The sequence below is a fragment of the Schistocerca gregaria genome, chromosome 5, assembly GCF_023897955.1.
Source record: "Schistocerca gregaria isolate iqSchGreg1 chromosome 5, iqSchGreg1.2, whole genome shotgun sequence".
Lineage (NCBI taxonomy): Eukaryota > Metazoa > Arthropoda > Insecta > Orthoptera > Acrididae > Schistocerca > Schistocerca gregaria.
Window position 1 is genome coordinate 81568534 of NC_064924.1, and position 21981 is coordinate 81590514.

Sequence of the window (21981 nt, forward strand, 5' to 3'; positions counted from 1 at the left end):
CTGGAAAACTCCTTTCTGTATTTTCCTCTGCCGACAGGAGCCGTCGAGGTGTCATATATGTTACATAATGTGTTTATGTATTTTGTTTCGGCCCCTCCCGCCGGAGGTTCGAGTCCTCCTCCGGGCATAGGTGTGTGTGTTGTTCTTAGCATAAGTTAGTTTTAGTGTTTAAGTCTAGGTACAGATGACTTTAGCAGTTTGGTCCCTTAGGAATTCACCCACATTTGGACACACACACACATTTGTATTTTGTTTCCACATCTTGTTCTGTCAGTGCCTGTGTAACAGGAGTGTGACTGAGACAACGAAAGGCGTTTTCAAAAAGCTGCAAAACTGTGTATGGTGCCATTTAGTATTCATTGGCTGGACTAGTTGCTTCATGCATGGCGTGTGTATGATCAACTGTGCTATAACCATTGCGGACTCAAGCTTGTTCTAGGGGTTGTGCTTCATCCGCAATAGCGCTGATGCGATTTTTCAAGACTTTAGTGAAAATCTGTAGACAAGAGGGAGTAAACTGGTGGGACGGTAATTCTACAAATCGTCAGTACTTCCTCGGAATGGTATCTGTTATGTCGGCCAGTGTGGGCGTCAGCAGGGACACAAACAAGGAAGTAGAAAAGTTGCGTCGGCCGATGGCACGGAGAGGGAGGAAAGTGACAATGGCTGGTGGCACGAATCCAAAATCATCTACACAAAACACTTCATAATTAATAAGAACTCCGTCTTCAGGCCGCGAGTGGCCTACCGGGACCATCTGACCGCCGTGTCATCCTCAGTGGAGGGTCACCCATCCAGGTGCCGACCACGCCCGACAGCGCTTAAGTTCGGTGATCTCACAGGAACCGGTGTACCCACTGCGGCAAGGCCGTTGCCACTTCATAGTTAATAGAAAACCTTATTTCAATTAAGGGAAGGAACGTAACTTGATTCTTAAGCTTCCTGTGCCTCCTGCATACATACAAGCACTACTTGCAGAACGCAGGCTAAGTATCGGCTTGCTATTAGTCAGTGCTGATGCTCTCGTAGTCTGCGACCGTATATGTGCCGACCAGCGATGGGCGGCTGGTTAAGACAGCATTGACAGGGGTCGCTAAACTCTGTCTTCCTGGAGGTGTGGCGCTGCCCGCTCTTTCCTTAGGCACGCGGGTCAGCGCCTTCTTAATGCGGTTTCGCGGAGCTGCGCTGGTCGACGTGCTGTCGATGCGCTAGCACTGCAAACTACCTTTTTTATACAATCACTAAAAATTGGAACCATGTGTTTTTCTATTTCTTCATCTATAAGCTTAATCATCTCAATCGTCAGACCGTCATGACACTTTGCACCCCTGTATTTCATTTATAGCTTTTCTTATTTCTTTCGGGAGGTCTTCTGGGACTTTTTCATTTTGTTTCATGTAACATGCTTTTAGTGATACATCAGATTTCTCATATAGTTTGCTAGTTTAAATATATGCTGTACAATTTCTTCCTTATATGTTGTGCGCCGTTTATCGATATCAGTGGCTATTATTTACTTTATACCAATCATAAGCTTTTCTTTAATTTTCTTGCAGCTCCTTGTATTCTCTGTTCCTGATTTTATACCATTATGTATAACTTTTAAGGAACTGCACTCGGGAACCTTCTAATTCACTACTGGCCATTAAAAATGCAACACCAAGAAGAAATGCAGATGATAAACGGGTATTCATTGGACAAATATATTATACTAGAACTGACATGTGATTACATTTTCAATAAATTTTGGTGCATAGGTCCTGATAAATCAGTACCCAGAACAACCACCTTTGGCCGTAATAACGACCTTGATACGCCTGGCCATTGAGTCAAACAGAGCTTGGATGCCGAGTACAGGTACAGCTACCCATGCAGCTTCAACACGATACCACAGTTCACCAAGAGTAGTGACTGGCGTATTGTGAAGAGCCAGTTGCTCGGCCACGATTGCCAGACGTTTGCAATTGGGGAGAGATCTGGAGAATGTGCTGGCCAGGGCAGCAGTCGCACATTTTCTGTATACAGTAAGGCCCATACAGGACCTGCAACGTCCGGTCGTGCATTATCCTGCTGAAACGTAGGGATTCGCAAGGATCGAATGAAGGGTAGAGCCACGGGTCGTAACACATCTGAAATGTAACGTCCACTGTTCAAAGTAGCGTCAGTCCTAACAAGAAGTGACCGAGACGTAACCAATGGCACTCCATACCATCACGCCGGGTGGTACGCCAGTATGGCGATGACGAATACACACTTCCAATTTGCATTCACCGCGATGTCGCCAAACAGGGATGCTACCATCATGATGCTGTAAACAGATCCTGGATTCATCCGAAAAAATGATGGTTTGCCATTCGTGCATCCACGTACGTCCTTAAGTACAATATCGCAGGGCTCCTGTATGTGATGCAGCGTCATGGGTAACGTCAACCATGGTCTCCGAGCTGATAGTCCATGCTGCTGCAAACGTCTAGAACTGTTCGTGCAGATGGTTGCCGTCTGGCAAACGTCCCCATCAGGGATCGAGACGTGGCTGCACGACTCGTTACAGTCACGCGGTTAACAAGCCTGTCATCTCGACTGTTAGTGATACGAGGCGGTTGGGATCCAGCACGGTGTTCCCTATTACCCTCCTGAACTCACAGATTCCATATGCTGCTAACAGTCATTGGATATCGACCAACGCGAGCAGCAATGTCACGATACGATAAACCGAAATAGCGATAGGTTACAATCCGATTTTTATGAAAGTCGGAAACGTGATGGTATGCATTTCTCCTCCTTACACGAGGCATCACAAAAACGTTTCACCAGGCAACGCCGGTCAACTGCTGTTTGTGTATGAGAAATCCGTTGGAAACTTTCCTCATGTCAGCACGTTGTAGGTGTCGCCACCGGCGCCAACCTTGTGTGAATGCTCTGAAAAGCTAATCATTAGCATATCACAGCATCTTCTTCCCGTCGGTTAAATTTCGCATCTGCAGCACGTCATCTTCGTGGTGTAGCAATTTTAATGCCCAGTAGTGTATTCAAACAGACATTTTTCTGCGCCCTGACCTTCAGAACCTGTAAGCCTGGAGAACGTTGAAGACGGCGGAGCAGTCCAGACCGTAAACCACAGCTTATGAGCGTAAAGATTAGATTGTTTCCATTATATAACTTGGGAATAAAGTTGTAAGAATCGAGCCTGAAAAACTATGGGGAAATAAAGATAATTTTCAAGATCTGTTACAATAAATAGAATGACTGGCCTGGCAGGATATCGGGAAAAATGTGGCACACGCCGAAAAACAGGTAGCGTCTTTACGAACGAACTGACGGAAGAGCAACAGCGTATAAGGTACAATACTCAGACAAAGCAATAGGTAAGCTCTTAGTGTACAAATAAGTACGGAAACAGACTGCAAAAACGCTCCACAAGCCAAAAGAACCGAAATCACACAATAATTCGAGAGCTTTTTGAGTCATAATTCAAAAGGAACAGCAACAGGTACTTTCATGGGACTTTCGAGCAGCATATACAAGATGGTCCATTGACAGTGATCGTGCCAAATATCTCACGAAATAAGCATCAAACGAAAAAACTACAAAGAATTAAACTCGTCTAGCTTGAAGGGGGACACCAGATGACGCTATGGTTGGCCCGCTAGATGGCGCTGCCATAGGTCAAACGGATATCAACAGCGTTTTTTCTTTTTAGTAGGAACCCCCATTTTCGTTACATATTCGTGTAGTACGTAAAGAAATACGAATCTTTTAGTAGGACCACTTTTTTCGCTTTCTGATAGATGGCACTTTAATAGTCACAAACGTATAAGTACGTGGTATCACGTAACATTCTACCAGTGCGGACGGTAACTGCTTCGTGATACATTACCCTTGTTAAAATGGACCGTTTACCAATTGAGGAAAAGGTCGATATCGTGTTGATGTATGGCTATTGTGATCAAAATGTCCAACGGGCGTGTGCTATCTATGCTGCTCGGTATCCTGGACGACATCATCCAAGTGTCCGTACCGTTCGCCGGATATTTGCGTTTTATTTAATGAAACAGGAAGTGTTCAGCTGCATGTGAAACGTCAACCACGACCTGCAATAAATGATTATGCCCAAGTAGGTGTTTTAGCTGCTGTCGCGGCTAATCCGCACATCAGTAGCAGACAAACTGAACGAGAATCGAGAATCTTAAAAACGTCGATGTTGAGAATGCTACATTAACATCGATTGCACCCTCACCATATTTCTATGCACCAGGAGTTGCATGGCGACGACTTTGAATGTCGTATACAGTTCTGCCACTGGGCACAAGAGAAATTACGGGACGATGACAGTTTTTTTTCACACGTTCTGTTTAGCAACGAAGCGTCATTCACCAACAATGACGGCATAATATGCACTACTGGGCAACGGAAAATCCATAACGTGTGCGACAAGTGGAACGTCAGCTACCATGGCGGGTTAGTGTATGGTGTAGCATTATGGGAGGAAGGATAACTGGCCCCCATTTTATCGATGGCAATCTAAATGGTGCTATGTATGCTGATTTCCTACGTAATGTTCTACCGATATTACTTCACGATGTTTCACTGCGTGACAGAATGGCGATGTACTTCCAACATGATGGATCTCCGGCACATAGCTCTCGCCCGGTTGAATCGGTATTGAATAGCATATTTCGTGACAGGTGGATTGGTCGTCGAAGCACCATACCATGGCCCGCACGTTCACCTTATCTGACGTCCAACTGATTTCTATCTGTGGGGACTGTTTAAGGATATTTGCTATCGCGATCCACCGACAACGCCTGACAACATGCGTCAGCGCATTGTCAATGGACATGCAAACATTACGGAAGGCGAACTACTCGCTGTTGAGAGGAATGTCGTTACAGGTATTGGCAAATGCATTGCGGTTGACGGACATCATTTTGAGCATTTAATGCATTAATGTGGTTCAAAAAATGGCTCTGAGCACTATGGCACTTAACATCTGTGGTCATAAGTCCCCTAGAACTTAGAACTACGTAAACCTAACTAACCTAAGGACATCACACACATCCATGCCCGTGGCAGTATTCGAACCTGCGACCGTGGCGGTCGTGCGGTTCCGGACTGAGTGCCTAGAACCGGTAGGCCACCGCGGCCGGCCATTAATGTGGTATTTGCAGGTAATGACGCTGTAACAGCATGCGTTCTCAAAAATGATAAGTTCACAAAGGTACAAGTATCACATTGGAACAACCGAAATAAAATGTTCAAACGTACCTACGTTCTGTATTTTAATTTAAAAAAATCTACCTTTTACCAACTGTTCGTCTAAAATTGTGAGCCATATGTTTGTGACTATTACAGCGTCACCTATCACAAAGCGAAAAAATTGATCCAACTAAAACATTCATATTTCTTTACGTACTACACGAATATGTAATAAAAAATGAGGGTTCCTATTTTAAAATCGCAGTTCATATCCGTTTGACCTATGGGCAGCGCCATCTACCGGGTCAATCGTGGTGCCATCTGGTTTCCCTCTTCGGCCGGTCCCCATCCCACTGCTCTCGGCTACGTGAGCACCTCTACGCTCACCTGTCTGTGGGAATATCCAGAGCAGTCAGTGCTCCGTAACTGCATCTCTGTACCCCATCAACAGGTGTCTATAATGGGCATTGAAACTCAGCTGTAACACACCTTTCTCCTTCCAAAACCGTAGACCACCTTCAGAGGATGCACAGTAAGATTTGTTATAGTATCAAGGGCTTGAATTTTGAAGACTCATCGGTTTAATGCGATGCAGCTACCCTTGTAATTTTTATTGACACCTTACGGAGCTGTGTGACGAAAAGATATCGTCACTGCTCTAGAGAAAAGTAAGTATCTTACCAATTTTTACACGGAGGAAGCTAACGGGATTTCAACACTAAACCGATAGAGTACTAGGCCAAGATAACAGTCAGCGGAAGTTCTGGCAATAGAGCTGGAATAGATGCGATGCAGGCAGACAGCATCGGCTGCCACCCGTACATTCTAGTCCTGTTGACCCAACCAGCTGCACCCTACATTACGCTATATTACGATTATGGAGATTAAGCTACATATATTGTATTTACTTTAAATCAAATTAATAATAATTGTTCAAAAGCCAATGCATTGTCATGAGAGCTGTCAAAAAGGATCCAAAAGATGGCCCCCAAATATTTTCTACGGAAGTTGGCCAATAAGACTGCAACATTACGAAGGCTGCATGCAACTAACATAAAATTGGCGTGTTGCGTACGACATACTTGGATATGCAAATGACTAGCATTTTAGCTCAACTGCATAAAGGAGGTAGTTGTAACGCCATCTATGTTATGCACTTAAGGACAGATTACGCAGTTTACTGGGATGACAAAAGTCGTGGGATACCTCCTAATATGTGACGGTCCTCCTTTACCGCGACGTATTGCAGCAATTCGACGTGACATGGACTCAACATGTCGTTGGAAATCCCCTGCAGAAATGGTGAGCCATGCGGCCTACGCAGCCGTCCATAACTGCGCAAGTGTTGCCGGTACAGGATTTTGTGGACGTACTAAACTCTCGATTATGTCCCGTAAATATTCGATGGGACCCATGTCAACCGATCTGGGTGGCCTAATCATACGTTAGAACTATCCAGAATGTTCTTGAAAACAACCGCGATCAACTGTGGTCTGTGACGGGTGCATTGTCTTCCACAAAATTCGCATCGTTGTTTGGGAATATGACTTCCGTGAATGGCTGAAAACGGTCCCCAAGTAGTCGAAACTCCAGGGAATCCAGTACATACCATTCAAACATAGCCCACACCATTATGCAGCCAACACCTGCTTGCAAAGTGCGTTGTTGACAACTTGATGCCATGGCTTCGTGGGATCTTCACCACACTTGTACCCTACCATCCGCTCTTGCCACCTGAAACCGTGACCCATATGACCAGGCCACAAGTTTCCAGGCGTCAAGGATCCAACTGATGTGGTCAAGAGCCCAGGAGAGGCGCTGCCGTCGATGTCGTGGTGTTAGCAAAGGCGCTCGCGTCAGTCGGCTACTGCCATAGCCCAGTAACGCTATATTTCACCGCACTGTCCTAACGGATACGTTCGTCGTAAGTCGCACATTGATTTCTGCGGTTGTTTCACGCAGTGTTGGATGTCTGTTAGCGCTGACAACTCCAGGCAAACGCCACTGCTCTTGGCCGTTAAGTGAAATCCTTCGGCCAGTGCGTTATGCGCGGTCAGAGGCAATGCCTGAAATATGGTATTCTCGACACGCTCTTCACACTGTGGATCTCGGAATATTGAATTCCCTACGATTTCCGAAAACATATGTCTCATGGGTCTATATCCAAGTATCATCTCCGTCGTGTGGCGACAATATTCACATGAACCACCTGATTACAAATGACGGATCTACCAATGCACTGCCCTTTTATACCTTGTGTAGGCGATACTACCCTCGTCTGTATATGTGCCTACCGGTGTACCATGACTTATGTCAGCCTGATGTAAGTTACTCATTCGGAAATCGCATTTACATGTTGGTTGTTTATGAGTAGATTGTGTTATGCGGCTTACAAGAAAGAGAAAAGTCTAATCCCAAAACTTGGAATTTGACAGCAGCAGAATCATGGCCCACAGACATTACGATTCAACGTTCCTCGATGTTGCTGCACGCGTTATTCGGAATCTCACACTCTAGCGCTTAAAAGGACAGATATTCTTCATTCAGCCATGCAGGCTCACACAGGCACGTCACATGCCTTGACTGCGGAAATGAATCTGTTTCTATCAAGAGCAGCAACAACATACAGAAAGTGCGATGGTGTCTGGAACACCACTGACTGTCAGTCCGGTGACCAGCGCTGCAACTTCCCTTGACTAGGCAGCAGAGGGAGACGAATAGACGATGGTGCGCCAACGGCAGGACTGGGTACAGTAATGGCACCGCGTCAGTTTTTCAGACTTGTGTGGCTTCTTCATACAGTATCGAGACGGACGGATTAGTATATGGCGACTCCAAGGAGAACCACCACTGACACGCTGCAATCGTCGTCGGGGTAAGGACCCAGCTGCTGGCACGATGGTATGGAGTGCCAATGAATACGTAGCACTACGTCTTCTGGTCCCAACAGCCGGTAAATCAGACGACAGCCGTTACATTTCAATGATGCCAAGTTCTGTGGCTGCGCCCTGCCTTCTAGGTCTCATCTTTCAACAAGATAACGTGTAATGTCTCTTGCAGCGCTCTCTCCGCGATATTTTCAGAAATTTTATAAATTATAGAACTCAGTACATATCTCGAAATATCTCTTCTTATCTTACCGATTCCTAAACTTCAATATACGATGATTGTCAATGCAAAGTAGTTTCAAGCCCTATTATTCCTTGGAGCGTCCATTTACTCCATGGAATAGCTTCTCTGCTATCTGTTTTCTCTTATGAAAAGAATGAAGAGATTTTGCCGATTAGCCGTGAAGGAAGGAGGATGTATATGTATGTATTGTTGAGCTAGTCGCCATCTTGATGAGATTCTGTATGAGAAGGAATTTAATACATGAACTAAAGTAAGTGTGTTCGCGTATTATTTAACTGATTATTATTGACAGTGTCTGCTTACTACACTGTGTTGCACGGGGTCGGTGGGGAACGTCTGATTTACACTGGACGAACCTGCCGTTTTGTATGCTCAAGATATCCAGTTTATTATTTCAAATAAATAGGCTAACACGGTCTTACCAGCAGAACTCCGGTCTTCCACATGTGATCACCGAAAGTTAATAATTATTACAAATGTTTTCAGGAGATCGGCTGACAATTTTCGTCGCACCGAGACTTAGAAATTGCTTCACTGCCTTATGGAATTTAAGTTAAGCTCAATTTAATGAGAATAGAACAGTATTGAACTGTGTGAATGTGATAAGCCTGCTTTGTGAATGAAAATTTCCTTAATATAGGCATGATTTTACTATCCTGATCAGTGAAGCTAAATCAGGCCGGTGTGGGAGAGGTTTTTTTTAAATTTTAGAAACACACAAAAAAATATTAAAAACGCAACACCGCATGTTACCCGTGCTGTCTTTACCTACTCGATACACGGGGTTTTATACTGTTGCCTTAGCAAGCATGTTGTCTAGATCTCTTAGCCACTGAAAACATCCGGTCACGGATTGCCAGGAGAGGGGCGCACCACCATTCATGAATTCTGTTGTAGAGGTGAGAGAGCAAGAACTGATTGCCTCACAACTTCAATGCGACTATATTCGCAGCTGCGTTAGAGCTGTTGCTGCAGCTCCGGTACTGAATTTCCAACGCTGTATTTCCGTAATTCAAATAAAATGTAATACTGTATCGTTCCTACGATTCTGTACACGCACTATAAATAAAATTTCCTTATTTGCTAGCCATGCTGATGTTACATTTTCAGTTGGCACTAGTGTACTCACTTTTGGCAGTGGTTTGGGCTCTTCCAAGTGCAGTCCGCCCACCTCGACGAAGGCGGGCACGGTGGGGAGAGGCTGGTCCATGCTCCAGTGGCTGTTCACCAGCACCAGACTCGTGTTCCGGAACACGTGTTCCAGTGGAGGTGTGTCCTCACCGAACACTTCCCGCACTTTGCTGTCGACGCTTGCGTCCGTCGCCCACCAGTCCAGGATGCGGAACGCCTGGTGCATCACTGTGCCGTAGACTCTGTCCCAGAAGCTGAACGGCGCCTTCAGAGAGAGGTCGTATTGTTCCGTGTAGGCAGGATGCTCAGGATTACCAACCTGCAAAAGAGAAACTAAAATGTACTGCGCGGTTACAAATTACGAGTGGTGTTCAGTAAGTAATGCAATACTTTTTTTCGGCCAGTATTTGTTGTGGGACGTCGTGAAATATTCCTGCTTCAGACCCCATAGTTTCGCGAAGTTCTAATGGATGGCGACGCTATACGTTGTGTGTGTGAGGGGGGGGGGGGGTTTATGGGCACTCATGTGGACAGACCTAATAAAACTGAAGCACACACGCAAAGGAAGCAGGAAAAGGAGGAAAATGATATATAAGAAAGTAGAACGTAAGGAAAGGGAAAACGCAGCAGCAAGAATGCCATAGGAAATTGTCATTGGCTGACCACTTATATAAAATGTGGGCGAGCTTGTCACACAGTGAGCAAATTAAGACCCTCTCCCTAAAATCTTTGTAAAAAACATTTGACATGTATAATATAATAAAATGATAATATAATAGGATAGGGAATGAATGATAATAAAATGTTGGAATGTGTGGCTTTTTTAAAATGGATGAATTAAAAAGATTAATTCTTTGGCATGAAGGACAAGCACAATAAGCTAGGCATTGCCTGTAACGGGAAAGGAATCATTTTAGTTTATATTTACATAAATAAATCGTCTTCATAGTATTTTATGCGTACCAATTATTAATATTATGTCCGATCACCATCTCCTTGACTGTGGGCGTGTTGGTATATTCGGATCTTCGTAAATTTTCCGAAGTACACAGGTGGGCTTCCGTCCTTCTTATTGCATTACTACTTGAAATAATAATAACTCTCACAAATATTCTGTTAATAAAACACTACTATATTTCTGTTCGATGCACACAGAAAATACACACAATGGCGGTCTGCAATTACTCGCTAAAAAATGGCGGTTCTCACTCGTTCACTCACTGAGTGAAACCCTTCCTTCCCACAACTCGTACAAGAACAAAAACTGCTCTGTCTTTTAACATCTGAAAGTCAAAAATACCTGACGGTAGGCACAGCCTCTACGCTGGGCTACTACCACCTCATCTTTTCTCTTTGCTTTTAAAGAGGATGAAAACATAAAAGTAAGAAATGCAAAAGGTATATCACACATGGCAAAGAACTTTAAAACTTTAACCACATTCGTCGGACTATACGTTGTGTTCAGTAAGTAATGTAACACTTTCTTTCTCAGATAGTTTCAGTTGAAAAATGCAGAATTTGTTGTGGGACGTCGTGGAATATTCCTGCTTCAGACCCTATAGTTTCATGAAGTTCCAATGGGTGGTGACACTATATGTGGGCTTCAAAATGGTGTCAGTAACGGAGGTACATTCCAAGCAGAGGTATGTCACTGAGTTTCCTGCGGCGGAAAACAACAGCGTAGCAAATGTTTACATGAGCTTGCAGAATGTCTACGGAGACCTCTCAGTGAACAAAAGCACGGTGAGTCGTCTGTTATCATCGCAACAAGGTCCCGCAAACCTGTCCGATCTGGTGCGTGCAGTTCAGCCGCACGCAGATGTGACTCCTGCAATGTTGGATCGTGCGCACGCCTCTATTCGAGGTGGATGACGGACCCCTCTCAAACAATTGGCTGCTGAAATGGGCGTCTCTGTTGGTTGTGTTGCCACAAACTTCCTCCAATTGGAATGAACGCCCGCTGGGTTTCTCGCTGCCTAACAGAAGACCATAAAGAGCAACGAGGGATCATCTATGCGGAATTTCGTGCGCGTTTCGAGGATGATCGTGACAATTTCCTGTTGAGCATCATCATAGGTGATGAAACATGCGCTCATCACTTCGAACAGGAAGAAAACGGTAATCCGTGGAGCGGCGCAGCACCATCCCTGCTCCTAAGAAAAAGTTCAAAACCGGACACTGAGCTGGTAAAGTTATGGCGACGGTTTTCTGGAAGTTTGAAGTGCTTATTCTGTATGGTGTCCCCCGTCATTGTGCAACGATCAACTCTACCCTCGGGAAATTGAAGAAACCGCTTCGGCCTGTTCGTGCCACAGAATGCGAACGAACTTCTCATGTCCTCAGACCGGTCTGCGCACCCGCCAGGAGCAAACAGAACTTCATTGGACTGTTCTCCCTTACACACCTAACAGCACGCATCTCGCACTTTCCGACCTCCATCAGTTTGACCCAATGAAGGACGAACTCCGCGGGAAGCAGTACGCGTATAATGGGGAGGTTACTGATGCAGCAAGACGTCGGCTACGAATTCGACCAGTAGAGTGGTACCATGACGGCACATAGTAAGGTGCCGTAAAGCCGTCGCGTTGAACGGTGAGTATGTTCCAAAATAGGCTATTGTAGCTAAAAGATTGGGGAATAATATGCTGTACTGGAATCCTGAATAAAACATACCTGCTTCCAGAAAGAAAAATGTTGCATTATTTATTGAACGCCCCTCGCATTAAGGGTAACAATTATAAATGACAACGGTAACGGAAGAAAAACTGCCGCTTCTTTAGATTAAATATTCCTCTTCAGAACGTAACTAGAGCCAGTTCAAGCTAACTCTGCAAGGTGTCCGTTCTGTAAATGTAAATATGGAAAGATAAATTTTAGAATAAACTTCTCTCATGTCACCTCTGTGGTCACAAACTTGTAGGTCCTCATACTCTCGGTTTCGGACAGCAATGGCCATCTTCAGATCTGCTTTATAAAAACATCTCCAAATATACTGGAGCCATAGTGACATCGTCAAACATATATAAATAATACACCACTGGCCGTCTGACCTATGTGAGCGCCACCTAGCGGGCCAACCATAGCGCCATCTGGTGTCCCCCTTCAAGCTAGACGACTTTCGTTCTTTGTAGTTTTTTCATTTGATGCTTATTTCGTGAGATATTTGGCACGATCACTGTCAATGGACCATCTTGTATATGCTGCTCGAAAGTCCCATGAAAGTACCTGTTGCTGTTCCTTTTGAATTATGACTCAAAAAGCTCTCGAATTATTGTGTGATTTCGGTTCTTTTGGCTTGTGGAGCGTTTTTGTAGTCTGTTTCCGTACTTATTTGTACACTAAGAGCTTACCTATTGCTTTGTCTGAGTATTGTACCTTATAGGCTATTGCTCTTCCGTCAGTTCGTTCGTAAAGACGCTACCTGTTTTTCGGCGTGTGCCACATTTTTCCCGATATCCTGCCAGGCCAGTCATTCTAGTCTGTTTCCGTACTTATTTGTACACTAAGAGCTTACCTATTGCTTTGTCTGAGTATTGTACCTTATAGGCTATTGCTCTTCCGTCAGTTCGTTCGTTAAGACGCTACCTGTTTTGCGGCGTGTGCCACATTTTTCCCGATATCCTGCCAGGCCAGTCATTCTATTTATTGTAACAGATCTTGAAAATTATCTTTATTTCCTCATAGTTTTTCAGGGTCGATTCTTACAACTTTATTCCCAAGTTATATAATGGAAACAATCTAATCTTTACGCTCATAAACTGTGGTTTACGGTCTGGACTGCTCCGCCGTCTTCAACGTTCTCCAGGCTTACAGGATCTCAAGGTCAGGGCGCAGAAAAATTTCTGTTTGAATACACTACTGGGCATTAAAATTGCCTCACCACGAAGATAACGTGCTACAGACGCGAAATTTAACCGACAGGAAGAAGATGCTGTGATATGCTAATGATTAGCTTTTCAGAGCATTCACACAAGGATGGCGCCGGTGGCGACACCTACAACGTACTGACATGAGGAAAGGTTCCAACCGATTTCTCATACACAAACAGCAGTTGATCGGCGTTGCCTGGTGAAACGTTGTTGCGATGCCTCGTGTAAGGAGGTGAAATGCGTACCATCACGTTTTCGACTTCGATAAACGTCGGATTATAGACTATTGCGATTGCGGTTTATCCTATCGCGACATTGCTGCACGCGTTGGTCGAGATCCAGTGACTGTTAGGAGAATATGAAATCGGTGGGTTCAGGAGGGTAATACAGAACGCCGTGCTGGATCCCAACGGCCTCGTATCACTAGCAGTCGAGATGACAGGCATCTTATCCGCATGGCTTATCTTGCAGCCACATCTCGATCCCTGAGTCAACAGATGGGGACGTTTGCAAATAGGGACAACAACCATCTGCAGGAACAGTTCGACGACGTTTGCAGCAGCATGGACTATCAGCTCGGAGACCATGGCTGCGGTTAGTCTTGGCGCTGCATCACAGACAGGAACGCCTGCAATGGTGTACTCAACGACGAACCTGGATGCACCAATAGCAAAACGTCATTTTTTCGGATGAATTCAGGTTCTGTTTACAGCATCATGATGGTAACTTCCGTGTTTGGTGACATCGCGTTGAAAGCACATTGGAAGCGTGTATTCGTCATCGCCATACTGGCGCAACGCCTGGCGTGATGGTATGGGGTGCCTTTGGCTACACGTCTCGTTCACCCCTTGTTCGCATTGACGGCACTTTGAACAGTGGACGTTCATTTCATATGTGTTACGACCCATGGCTCTACCCTTCATTTGATCCCTACGAAACCCTACATTTCCGCAGGATAATGCACGACCGCATGTTGCAGGTCCTGTACGGGCCTTTCTGGATACAGAAAATGTTCGACTGCTGCCCTGGCCAACACATTCTCCAGATCTCTCACCAACTGAAAACCTCTGGTCAATGGTGGCCGAGCAACTGGTTCGTCACAATACGCCAGTCACCACTCTTGATGAACTGTGGTATCGTGTTGAAGCTGCGTGGGCAGCTGTACCTGTACACGCCATCGAAGCTCTGTTTGACTTAATGCCCAGGCGTATCAAGGCCGTTTTTACTGCCAGAGTTGGTTGTTCTGGGTACTGATTTCTCATGATCTATGCACCCAAATCACGTGAAAATGTAATCACATGTCAGTTCTAGTATAATATATCTGTCCAATGAATATCTGTTTATCATCTGCTTTTCTTCTTGGTGTTGTAGCAATTTTAATAGCCAGTAGTGTAGTATACGCAAGAGTCATATTGTCAGCAGCAGTACTGTTCAAAACAAACTGTCACACAGTCACTGTACGACAGCACTAGTGTTCGAAACAAACTGCCGTACAGTCACTATCTGGCAGTTTGTTTTGAACGTTAATGCTATTGAGGCGTGGCGTCTTACATCGCTCCCGTCTAGAGCCTGTGTATTGGGAGAACGCTCGGGCATAGGTGTGTGTTGTCCTTAGGGTAACTTAGTTTAAGTTAGATTAAGTAGTGCGTAAGCTTAGGGATCCATGGCCTCAGCAGTTTGGAACCATAAAACGTTACCACAAATTTCCAATTTGGGAGAATGACTCAGATGGTCTGAAGCGGGCTCACTCGAGTACGTAGTTCTCATTTTCATCTGTTGGAGGACAGTACTGTTTTTGTGAATTGTTCTGCTTATTCCTTGAAGGCTTTTTTCTTTATTTATGTTTGTACAGTTTTTATATGCTTTTAGTAGTGTAAATGATGCTTGAATGTGGTCTAAAGTAAATATGTAGATCATTGTTTTACTGATGAACACTGTACGCGCTAGCGTGAGAAAGTTTTAAGACATTGTGAATACAGATGACGGGGAATTTTGTATCACTATATGCAAAGTAAGTTTGTGGTAAAAGGAAAGCTAATTCGAGTGCAAATGATAATAGTTAATAATGTAAAGTATAATCAAAATATCAAATTGTTAAATATTTATTTCGGGAAACAGTATAGTTCGAAAGTGTGTTATTTGTTGATTGGTTAATCATGAAAATGGCGGTCTAACGCGGGAGAATACAGTTTTTCTATTGGCCTTAAAGAAAACTGACCAATCAGTATTCTACAAGAGTCTTTTCTCTTGCAGATATAGAATGCTTGCGGCAGTCTAAAGAGTCGGATCCCAGCCTTTCAATGGTACAGTCGTGTGTTGTATGAGCTCCGAAGGAAGTTATAATTTGCCGGTTTTAGTTGTGGCACATATTTCAAAATTGTTTTAAAGTGAAGGCATATTCACTCCGGTGTGTTTTTCAGAAAGTAGGAATTTTTAAGTAATTTTGTGTGTGAGAAAAGACAGTGATTCCGCTTGGAATATAGAGCAGATCGGTGACTAAAGACTTGAGTGCATACCTAATAGTAGGGAGAGCATTTTCATTTAAGAACAATCCGTGCTTGGTAGCGAAATAGGTACCATAAACGTGCTAAGGCGAATGAAAGGGTTTGTGCATGACTGTGTTAAGATTAGCACGGGCTTAGTAGCGAACGTGTACATTATCAAGGTTCAGAATATACCGAGGCTTTGCCAGTATTTCCACCTTCCATTCAAACTTGAGACCTTTTCCAGATTCTTGGAATAGTTACGTTGTATGCAGCGTGGTGCGGGTTGCAGTACGGTTAATCTCTGCTCGGGTTTCCTACCGGTGATCTGCTGTAACAGGTAGGTGCAGGTAAAGGACGAAAGAAATTGCGCCGCCGCATACTGACAAGATGACTCTTTTGCATACTATTATTTATACATGTGTGTGACTATGATGACGCTGATTTTGTGTTTAGCTTTTGACGATGCCGCTATGGCTCCAGTATATTAGGACATGCCTTTATAAAGCAGATCTGAAGATGGTCATTGCTGAACGAAACCGGTAGTCTGAGGACCTATAAGTTTGTGGCCATACATGTGAAATAAAAGAAATTTATTCTACATTTTCGGGTTACTGTTCCATTCGCGACCGTGTCACACCCCGTCATCATAAATTTTAGTTGTTCATTTGGCACATAAATATCGATATATATATATATGAACAACTAAAATTTATATATTTCGATATTTATGTGCCAAATGAACAACTAAAATTTATATATATATATATATATATATATATATATATATATATATATATGTATGTGTGTGTGTGTGTGTGTGTGTGTGTGTGTGTGTGAACAACTAAAATTTATATATTTCGATATTTCGATATTTATGTGCCAAATGAACAACTAAAATTTATGATAACGGGGTGTGACACGGTCGCGAATGGAACAGTAACCCGAAAATGTAGAATAAATTTCTTTTATTTCACATGTATGGCCACAAACTTATAGGTCCTTACACTACCGGTTTCGTTCAGCAATATATTTTTTTTTCTGGCGTTATGAAGTTGATACCAAGCTATAAACACTGACGAAAATGTTTAATAGGCCACGAAAGCAAAACAATTGAGGATGTTTTTTATTTTATTTTTATGGACATAATGGTAAAGTTGCACTGTACTGATTCGCGTTATTATTTTGTCTATGTTGAATTATGTGATGACAGTTCCATGAGAAGGCTCTCCACATATCGTTGTAGGGATACAGTGATGAACAAAACATTACGGCCACCTGTTTAATAGCTTGTTTGTCAGTCTTTGAAACGAAATACGTCACTGATTCTGCAGGGTTCCGACAGTTTGTTGATAGGTTTGTGGAGGTATGTAGGATTAGATGTTTATGTACAGGTCATGTAATTCGCGTGAATAACGGGCTGCTGATTTGCGTACTCGGTGATGGTGCCCGATAGCGACGCAGAGTGATGCCCTACAATTTACATCAGGAGAATTTGATCACCGAGACATCAACGCGAGTTCACTATAATGCTCTTCAAATCACTGTTCTGGCTCCGAGTCACGGACAATTATACTGCTGAAAGATGACATCAGCGTCGGGGAAGACATCAAGCATGAAGAGATGCAGATGGTTCGCAGCTCACAACGTGTTTTGGGTTACTACCACAGGTCCTATGGAAGCACATGTCTCCCATAGCATAACAGTGGTCCCACTAGCCTGCGTCCGTCGCGCACTGTACGTTTCCAGCCGCTGTTCACCACGGTGACGGCGTTCGTAGAGAGGACCAGTGACCAACTGTAGCAAAAATGTGATTCACCCGAAGAACCGACACGTTGCCTATGGTGTACAGGCGAATTACGATGGTTCCATTCCCATTGCTGTCGTAACTGACATGTGAACAGAGAGGTGGTATGCTGCGGAGCTCCATGTTCAACAGTTTACGATGAACGGGGCGTTCCGAAACGATTGTGTGTGCACTGAATTGTGCTCTTTCGGCAGAGATGCCACAGATCACCATCCATCCTTCTTTACAGGGCAGACAAGTCTCGGAAACGACGAGTCCTGGACGTCCAACCATTTTGCGCCTAGTCGTTGTTTCACTGTCTTTCTACCTATTTCCCAGATGCTCAGGATAGTAGCATGTGAACATTCGACCAGCTGCGCCGTTTTCGGGAGGTTCGTTTACAGGCTGTGCGTAATACAAATCTGCCCTTTGTCAAAGTCGCTTACCTAAATGGATTTCCCCATTTGAATTCCATATCTTCGCTCGGGTGATTCCCTGTGTGTGTCTGCTCGTCTCGTGCCCGCGGTACCACCAGGCGGTATGCAACGTCGCGATGGGCGATGGTCATAATATTCTGCCTAACCAGAGTAGTCATGTGTTAACGCGTATGATGTACGGCAGGGCCGGCCAAATTCTGCACCGTGTGCAGACGTGCGGAAGTGCTGCACATGTGCGCACGTGTGCGACAGCGAGCGAGAGCGACATCTGTTATTAGACATGTGTCCTAAATGAACGGCGGCTGCTCCACTTCCCTTTTTATGTGGTACAAGCAAGAGCGCAACATACCCAGTCTCGTTCACCCCTGGTAACCGTAACCTTAACAGGCAAGTACTGAGAAATGGCAGGTACTGTGAAAAAGCAAAGGACGGGGGACCTATGTTCTCACTCGTTTAAAAATGACTGGGAACTGCAATTCTTTTTTGCAGCCGTTGGTGAAAACACAGTGTTTGCTATGCCGCCGAATAATAGGCGGCCAGCGTAAGTTTTCAATTGAAGGACACTACAGTACATATCACAAAGACGAGTGTAGTGTACTCAAGAGTGAAGAGCGGCAAGTAAAATTAAATGTCCTTAAGAAAATGGATGAGACACATCAACTCGATTATCATTTCTCATGACCAGTGAGAAACGTGTTTGGATTTATTCCTTTCATAATTAAAAATTATTGTTTACCAACTGTGCATTAGTGCCTCATTCTGCTCCATATCACATTATTATCAGGAAAGTTGGTCATTAAACCGATTGTTCTAATGTATACTTACATTTAAGTTTTTTCAAATGTGTAAATGGATACGCTCAGCTGAAGTCGATAAAACGTAACATTCATCTAATTGTCGGTTATTATGCACATTACAGATGGAGTTGATGAAAGATGTAGCAATAATGGTATTGAAATAACAGGTGATCACCGAGTGGTCTGCGGTTGTCATTCTGTTCAGAGGTCCGTGAGACAGATATTATGTGGGTGTGACTGAGGGCACCGAGGATTGGCTCTGAGCGCTATGGGACTTAACATCTGAGGTCATCAGTCCTCTAGAACTTAGAACTAATTAAACCTAACTAACCTAAGGACATCACACAACACCCAGTCATCACGAGGCAGAGAAAATCCCTGACCCGCCGGGAACTGAACCCGGGAACCCGGGCGCGGGAAGCGAGAACGCTACCGCACGACCACGAGCTACGGACTCAAGAATTAGTTACAGGAAACCTTGCATTAGTTCAATGTTATTTGAAATCATGAACAAGGTTCGTTGGAAGTCGCTATTTTTTTTTCTTTATTGTTATTTTAAAACCTGTACAACAGGCAGGTTGTCAGCACTGTTCTATGCTGCTCTTCAGCCAGAGGATACACGATGAGAAAATACAGAAAGATTACACATAGGTTACAGAACGGTGGGCAAGAAAACAGTTGACACAGAAGGACAAACACGGAGCCGTTCACACTCGATGATAATCCACACTTGAAACTGTTGGCACGACGCAGAAACACTGAAGAAGGCGATGGCACAGGTGAACGATGGAGTGCGACGGTGAACACTGAACACTAAACACGACGGCACACACGAGACACTGATGGCGATGATCTCCGGCGCGCGAAATTCCACATAACGCGTGCGAGTCCGAGGACCAGCCAAGAGAGAAAGAAAGGCGGAGGGGGGGGGGGGGTGGAGAGGGTGGAGAGGGGAGAACAAAGACGACAATGGCTGAGGAGATGGGAGGAGGAGTAGAGGGACAGGGGAGGGGAAGCCCGGGGGAGGAGTGGGGAGAAAGGGAGGAGGTAGGGAGGGTGCCCAAAGGAACAGACACAGGAAGAGGGAAGGAGGATCAAAGTTGGTAGGAGGGGTATATGGAGGGGAGGAGGACATCATCAGGGAGGGGGAGCTGGCGGAAGCGACCCTGGGAGAGGGTAAGGAGGGTGGAGAGATGGAGACCGGGTGGGACGTGGGAACACAGAAGCGGCAGCGGGCAGGGGCGGTAGAGGATGGGCGAGACGAGCGGGTGAGGAGGATCGAGTTTGCTGGAGGTGTACAGGATCCGTATCCTCTCAAGGAAAAGGAGGAGGTGGGGGAATGGAATGAGATCGTACAGGATCCGCGTGGGGGAGGGGAGACAGATACGATAGGCGAGGCGGAGAGCATGGCGTTCAAGGATTTGGAGGGATTTGTAAAACGCAGGGGGGGGGGGGGGCGGAGATCCAGGCTGGATGGGCGTAACAAAGGATAGGGCGGATGAGGGATTTATAGGTGTGGAGGATGGTGGAGGGGTTGAAAGTCGCTACGTGCTCTCTTTCTTAAATACTAGATCAAAAACATTACTCGTATTTACGTGCCGTCAGCCAAGCTGCCTTAATAAAAACCCACGGTTGTTAACTGTATTACTTGTCTTATTCGGTTAAACTGTTAACATAGAAAAAGACTGTGACAGTATTTTAAATGCTTAATACGCGAAATACCTTCGCATGGTTGGTTTGCAAGCTGCGGAAAGAGCGCTAGAATGCGCCGGTACAGATTATCCCAGCAAGTGGATAAAGCGACATCTGTGGGTAGAGACATGCTCTACATGATCGCTGACCGCTGCGGCGTGCACACTGTGACCCAGAAGTTGCACATGTGCAGGAGCACCGCACGCGTGCAGTATTTCTGGCTGGCGCTGATGTACGGGTTGCTTGAGGATGAGTGGTGCGACATAAAGTGGTAGCGAATGAAGTTTTATTTCAATAGCGTCTCTTGGTTGTTAATAAATACGACTTTCTTCACAAAAATTCAGATGTATAGATAAAATGTTTAAGAGATTTTGGGAAATAGTTAATGCAATGAAAGATAAGGGAAGATGTACGCACCCTGTCGTGGACCGTCGGCAGCGCGTTGCTGGAGGTGATCCCCACGAGGGGGGCGCCGAACTTGTGAGCGAACGCCGCCAGGCAATCGACGTGGAAGAACTCGGAGATGACGACGTCGTAGTGGCCGCCCGACGCCGCCAGCCACCGCACCTCGGGCATGTCCAGCGTGTCCAGGCACATGCCCTTGGTGAACGACTTGAGCATCACCAGGCCCTTCAAGGGGGGCTGCAGCGCCTTCACGAACTCCATCGTCATCTGCAATTCATTTTCGTGTCACCTTACTCCCTAGTTTACTGTTTATCAGGTCCCCGTGAAGAACTCCTGCAGGGTGGCGCAAATGAAACTGGCCCGAAGAACAGATATCCACGGAAAAAAGAAATAAAGCAGAGGAAATACTAACCTTACTATAGCAGATGTTGAAAGTGAACACTATTCACCTATTGGCACTTTCGGGTCCTGGTGAGCAAGTTGCTGAAGGAGGATCCATGCTGGGATGCTGGAATTGCTCAAGTCTCATCCGAAATGTTCTGCCTCTGAAGATTATGAGGGTTGTCTCGGTACGTCTTACTCCTTAGGGCCCCCTCACACAGAGTAATCGCGCACTGGCAGTTCAGGTGACCTGGGTGGCCAGGCAGAGCCATGATCAGACTGACCTCTGCTAACAACTCTGTCAGGTATGATGTCTGTGTAAATGTGTCCCAAGATCCGGCCAGTTGTTTGGGCAGTAATTCCATCCTTTTAGAAGCAACTGTAGGACTTTTACTCCACCGCTAATGCTGACACAAATGGTTTCAATGTAGCGCACCGGTCAGCGTCTGACGAAAGAAGATGGGACCAAAAATGAGGAGTGCTGATACTGCACATCAAGCCCTAACTTTTTGATGATGGAATGGTGGATGTCATACATATTCTCCATTGCCTGTGAGTCTGCGAATTGACAACCATTCAGGTGAAACCAGGCTTCATCAGACGTAAAGAACATATCCGTGTCCAAGCCATTGATTGTTTCCTCAGACCGAGCAACATGGGGCAGTGGCTAGC

At 45.0% G+C, this 21981-nt stretch overlaps 1 protein-coding gene across 1 annotated transcript in view; it reads right to left on the minus strand.

Annotated features, from left to right (window-relative positions):
• LOC126272560 (UDP-glycosyltransferase UGT5-like) overlaps window positions 1-21981 on the minus strand; it is a 127734-nt gene that overhangs the window by 44145 nt on the left and 61608 nt on the right. The window contains exons 3-4 of the mRNA XM_049975482.1: window positions 20941-21195; window positions 9458-9778 (exon numbers count right to left, since the gene is read on the minus strand). Of these exons, the coding sequence (XP_049831439.1) occupies window positions 9458-9778; window positions 20941-21195 (576 nt within the window). The remainder of the gene's footprint in view (window positions 1-9457; window positions 9779-20940; window positions 21196-21981) is intronic.